Source organism: Lingula anatina, chromosome 6 (genome assembly GCF_051362555.1).
Source record: "Lingula anatina isolate TDL-2025a chromosome 6, LinAna3.0, whole genome shotgun sequence".
In the NCBI taxonomy this organism is placed as follows: Eukaryota; Metazoa; Brachiopoda; class Lingulata; order Lingulida; family Lingulidae; genus Lingula; species Lingula anatina.
This window is the reverse complement of record NC_141772.1, coordinates 11,424,808-11,432,739: the sequence shown is the minus strand read 5'-3', so window position 1 is coordinate 11,432,739 and position 7,932 is coordinate 11,424,808. Positions and strand designations below refer to the sequence as shown.

Sequence of the window (7,932 nt, the reverse complement as noted above, 5' to 3'; positions counted from 1 at the left end):
TTCCATACCTTTTAAAGACAGAATCTTATAAAATTGCTGTATGACTTATTTGATTAAAAGTGCAGAGTATATAGCCATCTTATAAATCATTGTCTTCAGCTGTACGAAATCATTGGTGATGGACAAAATCGAGATCCCCATCTCGCCTCATTAGGATTAGGGGCTATGGTAATGCGATCTCGGGTTTAAACTAGAAAGGCACCCGGAGAGCGCAGACCGGCGAATGCAAGGGGTCATGCAAGACATGGCTTTCAAATAACGTCTGTGACGTGTACCATTAAAACGGGTCAAGGCGCAATTATAACAGTAACTTTCTTTTAAAGTTGTGTATGGAAGAACTTAGAAGAGTTAAGTAAATGCAACAGATGGCAATTCTTTGAAAGATAGAATATAGCATAAGGAAGCGCAAACACAGATGAAATACAATGACCTAAATATTGCACATTATCACAGAGGCAATGTGACAACTGTATGGATAAGCCGACTGCTGCTTCTTAAGGTTAACATATCACTTGGATGACTATCTGCAGCCTGGACGGTCCTGTACCAACGCCCCATATTAAAGTTCGCTGCGAAGAAATGTGAACGCAGAAGACGACACAACAAAAGTGCAAGGGTAGTGCTAAGATTGTACCATTATGCCGTGGCAGGAAGGCACCGCTGTCGTCATAGGCCTGTCTGGTTTACTGATCACGAACTTCTTACCCGGAGTCTTTAATGTTGTCTTCTTTGCGTTGCTCCTTCTTGGAGTGCTTGGACTGAATAGAGAAAAGGACAGAGCTGCGAGGAGGGTGGATTATGGAAATAAAGCCGTATTGGTAACGGGATGCGATACAGGTAGGCCTATATTGTGAGAAAACTCTAGAAAACTATCCATGATAGCAAGGTAAATGTAATGGGGGGGGGGGGGGGTGCTGTTACAAAATACGTGTGGATTTTCACCAAAGCCGTCATATTGTATTTACATACGAGGGCTGTGTAATGAGATTTTGGGTGTTGTTGCCATGGCAACAAAGGGCGATACACTAACCAATATGCAGTGTGTTGGTTGAGGGTATAATGAACAAATACACACATTTTCTTCAAAATCTGAGTAGGTCGTGTGCTATTCTGAACCTTACAGAAACTATTGCTTAGACGAACATTTGCAACCTTTTAAAGGGTTGCCTTTATCCTTAATGAAGGACCAGAACTACACAAAAATACAGGCTGTATAAAATTTATATATATTGGCATCTCTGCATAGTGATGCTGACGGCGATTTAAATAATGTATAGGCATGTTATAGGTATGTTGCAGAGATGTTTCCATATTTGTGAATTTTTAATTGCCAGTGACGTTTATGCGGCTAAACTATCAATGATCATATGATATATGTACACAATGAAAGCGCGTTCATAACCAATTTAATGATTTCAATGTCAATTAAAGGTTAAATTTGTGTTTAACAATGTACCGTACATCAGGCCATATATGTTGCAGGTTTAGGCCACGAACTAGTTAAACGCCTAGACGTGCGAGGTCTCACCTTGTTCGCTGGTTGTCTCTCTGAATCCAGCCAAGGTGCCAAGAAATTGAAAGAGGTGTGCTCTGACAACGTCCATGTCTTGCAGCTTGACATCACCAAGGACGAAGAAGTGAACGCTGCCTTTAACTTTGTCAGCAAAACTTGCAATGCGACTGGGAAGAGTAAGAGTTTCAGTACATTTGTTTAACACAGTGAAATAATATTAATTCACACAGACGTTTCTTTCTGTACTTTCTCTATTTATTTATCATCACTAAAAACTGCAAATTGTTTCAATTAATATTTACTTCTATGGCCACAGTCAGTCCATTTAACAATATCAGTAGCTAAATTGTTGACACATATATATGTCCGTCGTTACCATAATAATGGGTTATGTTTTTATCGGAACCCAAAATATCATTCTTGCCATAAATTATTATATCATATTCAGTGGCGGATTTAGGGGGAGGGGGGTCAGGGGGGGTCCCCCCTCCGATTTCTGACAAAAATCTCAAACACCCTTGAAATTAGAATTTTTACTAACTGAATCATAGTTCGAAACCGCACCAAATGGCACCGTTTGTCGTCTAAAAAAACACAATTTTGGGACCCTTCAACGGGCCCCGAACCCCACCTTCGGCAATGGGATTCAAGGGCAAGAAATTTATCTCAGGAATATATTCTTCAGCTGAGTTTAAATTTACCACGGGCACTCTCGATATAATTAATGAAAATCACATTGTTTAATTTTATTTTTCTTTTTTATGGCTTGTTTAGCAGACCGATTCAATTTCAGCTTTAATTTTTAATAGCACATAACATGGAATTACGAATAAATCATTTACACCTATAACCTCACTTTTTAACAATTGTAAAATGAAATCTTAATTTTATCTAAATAATTACTCAGCTCAATGTAAAATTTGGACCCCAACCAAAAATTTCGAAACTTTTTTTAGAGGAAAATACCGCATAAGAATGACTTGCAATTCTAGCGATTACATATTCATTCTGATGGCCAATGACCCTTTTTCTTCATTATCCTTCATCAAATAGTGATAACAGCTTTCAATATCATAAAATGCCCATGTTTTCAACAATTTGCACTTCTGAATCTGCTATTCTGAGCTCTGTACATCATTAGTTTTGGACTATTTCCTCCAGACTGACTTAATGTCTTTTAAATTTTCGTAATGTAGACAAGAAATTATGCAGGTCTGTGTTCTTGTTATAACTATGTCCAGTCAACATGGTGCTTTTTATGAGGCGTCTGGTGTGAATGTTCATGTAAAATAAAATTATTCTAGGTTGCCGTGGCATACGGAACACTTAAGATTTTGTCTGCTTTTTAGTTGTATTCTTTCTTTGCCTATGCTGGTTAAGACTCTATTCAGATTTTTAAATTTAATAATAATAAATAATATGTAGACTGGTCGCCCAAAGACAATTTTATCTTCATATCTCACTTTTCTTCCTGGTAGGCTACGTTCCACGCCACCCAACAAAATATCGCAGAAGGGCATATTTCGAGACAAAATCGTTTGTTTCATCTTTTATCATGTCCACTACCTTTACTATGTTTGGACGTCTGGAAGAATAAATCACTCCTTTTATTTTAACTGATCTTATACCATCTAAATTTTGTTTTTCCTCCCTACGTGTGCTTCTGCCTTTCTTTTTCTTTCTTTTTTTTTAACGAAAGTGATGTAAAATTTCTGACATATGCACATATATTTGGCTTTTTTAAAATACTTAAAAATAAGAAGACCACAAGGGAAGAGCTACATATTTCCCGTATAAAACCTATGAGATTTAATATGCGAAGGATGATTAATTGATTCATTGGTTTGAAAATACGTAAGACTATTATTGTTATCCTCTTGCCAAAGAAAAGTGCTATATGAAAGGAATAGCCGAACATATACTTGAATAAATTGTGTTATTGACAAAACTGAACAAAAGTTGAATGCTTTTGCTAGAGAGAGACTTCACTGATTAAAGTAAATATCGAGATAATCTACAACTCAAGTAAAACACCTCTCTGATTTGTGTAGAGTTCTGGGCCGTGGTAAACAACGCCGGCGTCAACCCCCTTGGAGCGGTGGAAATGACACCCCTGGACGGCTACCAGGCATGCATGGACATCAATCTTTATGGGATGGTTCGGATTTCAAAGGCTTTTCTTCCGCTTATAAGAAAGTCTAAAGGTTTGAGAGATCTTTCCATATTTGTTCAAATGTTACCTCTCTCTCTCTCTGGCTAATTATATGTACACTTCTCGTATGCGAGACTTATTTGTGCTTTTTTCAGAACGTATACAGATGGAGACATGTCTGAGATTTTGCGTATTCATTCGTTAGTATGACAAAATCTAGTTGACTTTTTTGCCGAAAAAGCAATTAATCTTAATTACGTGCTTCGTCGTAAATAATCTTAAACTAGACCACTTTCTTTTACTTCCCCTTGAAGAATAATATAATTAGAGTAACAAGTTTCTTTCACTTCCCCTTGCAGAATTAAATAATCAAATTAACTTAATGAGGCACATTTCACGTAGATCTTGACACATGGGTGCTTTTTTTAAACATAAAACATCGTATAATGCGTCTAAAAGAGGGAAAAAGACCCGAAAGACTGCATTCATATTTGAGAGTGAAAGCCAAACCTCTACAAGGGCTACAAAGAGACATTTCATAAGGCATTTACGGATATACAACTGTACCTCTGGATAATTATGTGTGCATCTCTCAGTCTCTCCAGCGAGAATTTCAGCACAGAATTTCAGAAATGACGCCACCAGGCTTCCGGTCGAGGTTGCCCTTTGGTCCAAACTAACTTCGGCCATTATGGTCTTCTTTCCAGAAGAATTTTTTATCATTTCAGGGAGAATTGTGAACGTGACAAGCGTGAAAGGCCTGGTGGTTTACCCTCTGGAATCTGTGTACAGTTGCAGCAAGTTTGCCGCAGAATGCTTCTCGGATTGCCTTCGACGGGAAATGACGTCATTTGGAGTTGATGTCGTCATCGTAGAGCCCGGGCACTATGGTGGAGCAACAGCGATCGTAGATGTGAGCATAAGGAAGGGCGCATTCCCAATGAAAAAGTCGTTCTACATAGTTCATTCCAACTCCGACGATCTGTCGCTGATTGCAATCGGATAAACAGATTAAGAAGTCTCCTTCTGGCGTTGAGCAGAATACAGAACAGCTGGTGATTATATACGAGTAGTTTGGAAAGAAGAGGCATGATTATCTATTAATCTGATTGCAATCAACGAGAGTCCCTGCAGAGTTTGATCGTAGAGCGATAGTTTCATTGGGAATGATCTCTAAGACGCAGGGTATATCTATTAAGTGCGTGTTAACAAGGTAATTTTATTGTAGATAAACACAAAGATTATATACGGTTTAACTTCTCTATAACCAATTATCACCATCATACCTTGTTGCTTACCGGAGCTATATTACCGGATATACATAAGTAAAACTTACAGTCTCAAAGACCTCTCTTTTAGATTGAAAAAATACGCCCCGAGATGAGCGAACAATGGGAATCCATGAGCACCGAGCTGAAAGAGGCCTACCCCAAAGACAAGACCGTGAGCAATGTGCTGAACTTCATTGGAGGAGACGCTACTGGCTCAGCAACTGACGTCACTCCTGTCATTGACGCGTTCGAAGATGCGCTGCTGTCAGTGGTGCCTAGAGACAGATACCTGATAGGGGGCAGCACCTCTCTAGTGGACAAGTATAAGGTACTAGTGACACTTCCAGGAAGAGGAATTTGGGGAGGGGTCACAAAGATATTTTTCACCAACGCCAAGGAGTTTTATGCTTTGCCTTTGTTGGCTTGTTAGTTAAGAATCTAACTGATTTCGTTTTTTTTTTTTTTTTTTTTGAGTTATTGATGCAGTTTTCAGGGAAAATGGACTAAAATCGATTAAATTTTTTTTTGTGTGATGGCTACCCCTCCCCCCCATTAACATGTCAGTGTCTTTTTTGCCAGGCTTAAAAAACTTTACACATTCCTGAAGAAATCCATTCACCATAAATCCATTGTTAACTGCCATTTCATCATTCCACAGACAGTAACTTATAATTTCAATGTATGTTTCATGAGGCATTCTGACACATAAATGTGTCAGATGTGACTGTTAATGTGGCAGGTGTAATTTTGATTGTGTCTATTTTTTGTGTCTATTTTTCATGGTCAGGCATTGTTCTCAATATTCCAGCTGATGGCCATCCTGGGACCTCTACTGCCTGGCTGGATCATGGACCGCATTTTGACCAAGGTGTCAGATACCTAAACCTGGGCGAGAAAATGCATATTTCAAAGTGCTGGCTATTTTTCTCCTCACCTAGCATACATGTACACTGTCCTTGGCTGTTTCCGGTATACGGCTGTTGCTATTCAGAGTGAAATAAGCGGACAAAGAAAAAAAGGCAGCCTCAATTATTATGCAGACAGTATTTCTAGAGTACCTGTTATCAGGTAGATAGACTGATGTTGGAACAATACCATACACGGATATGACAACATAGGGATTTATTGACCTGGACATGCAAATCATAGGCCTGCATGAAATATATTGTTGAGGGGAGTGGATTACTCTTGTCTCTTGTTTGGAAAATAAAGTTCTAGTTTTGGATAGGATGACTTTTCGGTGTTTTTTTTATTACTTCTTACGTTTCTGTCAGCTTGATTATTTCGACTTCCATCAGTTTACCATCTATCACAAGCAAAGCGAGAGAAATTATTTGAGTTTTTGCCATTTGTAAAATTATACTATAGGCTTACAGAATGGTATTTATATTAAATTTTGAATATTTCTTTGTTTTGATAAGACTGCTCGCACAAATAGTTCATAACAATAAAAAATAAAACTTCTCCATTACGTAATCAAAATGTAATAACTTTATTTGTGAAATGTTGAAATGATCTTGTCTATGTGAGATTTGGTTCGTGACCCATTTTCGCATAACGCCATTTGTTAAAATGAGGACTAAAATGGTAAACGAACTACTAAAATGAATCAAATTTATACTTTTGCAAGATATAGTTAACCGAGATTGATCACATGTGAATCCTGTATTTTCCTTTGACCAAGTCCACTCTCAAACGTAATGTCGTATATATTTCAACAAACTATTAATTTTGGTTTGTTTTTCATGTGTTTGGCAAATAAAACCATTCGGATATCGTCTCATATCGTCTCAATGACATAACAATTTTCTTCAGTTTATACCCCTCTCTAAATATATTGCATAATTTTTTATCGGAAATAACATTGAAAATTTGTCCTAATTAAATTTAATTCACAAGTTATTCCAACACCGAGTGGTTATGAAACATGTCGTCACATCAGGCAGTTACGTCACACATAGCGTCTCAAACCACGCGTTGCCGAGTGATTGTCGTATATATGAACAGTACCAGTGTCCTGGTCAGAAAACTTAAGCACCGTCACTTGCTTAGCGCGTGTCGTGTGAAGGACCCACCTTTTGCTCTCTGTGCCTTTCTAACTCGGTCTTTTGGGCGTTGTCAATCGTTTCCCTTACCAGTAGGGTAACATTACACAGTGCGGCATGCGTGTTCCTCTGCTGCTTGTGCTTCTTGTAGTCTGCACCGTCTACCGTGTACACACTACAGGGGTGCAACGCCTTGGTGCGAGACATCTCTGTTGGAAAACACATCTCTGTTGTACCGGTAGAAGACCAACGAAGTGGAACTGTCCAGGAAGATATAGGCAGACCACTGCACGTCCCACCAGGATACGCCAGACAACGCGCCCAACAACGCACACGACAACGCACCAGACACCAAAGCCAACATGTAAGACAGGCAGTAAGTGAAAGTGATAGTCGTCATGTAAAGACATTAGTATGTAGATTAGTTCTACGTATAGACTAGTATAGACAAGTTATGTAAAAAGACTAGAAAATAAGCTAGGTATGGGTACAGACTGGTATATTGACTACATGTATAGACTTTTATATAAATTATAGCTAGCTATTTTTACCACGTGCAGTTAGGAAGAAAACTCAGAAATTAAAAAAAAAAAAAAAAACAAATTCAATTTCGGACTAGGAGATAAAATGCTTTCCGATAAAAGGAAAAGCAATTTCCTCGTTTTTTTCATACAGGTATATGTAGATCCATATATTTTTCTTTTGACAACAGCCGTTAAATGATCCTTTCTGTGCGCGTACGTAAATTTTCGATTCGATGAAAATGGGATATTTCCTCGTAGATAGCAAAGAAACTGAAGGAAATTAAGAAATTTTTGGGGCTTAGATGTCATATTTAACACCAAAGCTGTTAAAAAAATCATGCGCCGTAAAGCCTCCGTGAAGAGAACTTTACAAGCCAGTGATGAGAATACTGCTTCAGAGAGAAAAGTGCGATAGTTTTATTATTCT

General features: G+C 38.2%; 1 protein-coding gene across 2 annotated transcripts; it reads left to right on the top strand.

Moving 5' to 3' along the window:
• The first annotated feature begins 164 nt into the window (after positions 1-164).
• LOC106154034 (D-beta-hydroxybutyrate dehydrogenase, mitochondrial-like) lies at positions 165-6,169 on the top strand. 2 transcript variants are annotated; one of them, XM_013528259.3, is made up of 6 exons: positions 165-837; positions 1,483-1,689; positions 3,565-3,717; positions 4,394-4,578; positions 5,025-5,264; positions 5,745-6,169. In XM_013528259.3, exons 1-6 carry the CDS (start codon positions 639-641, stop codon positions 5,817-5,819), a joined length of 1,059 nt encoding a protein of 352 aa, XP_013383713.2. In that variant the 5' UTR covers positions 165-638; the 3' UTR covers positions 5,820-6,169. The 2 variants fall into 2 exon arrangements, with proteins under 2 accessions (XP_013383713.2, XP_013383714.2); XM_013528260.2 differs by lacking the exon at positions 3,565-3,717.
• The last annotated feature ends 1,763 nt before the right edge of the window (positions 6,170-7,932 follow it).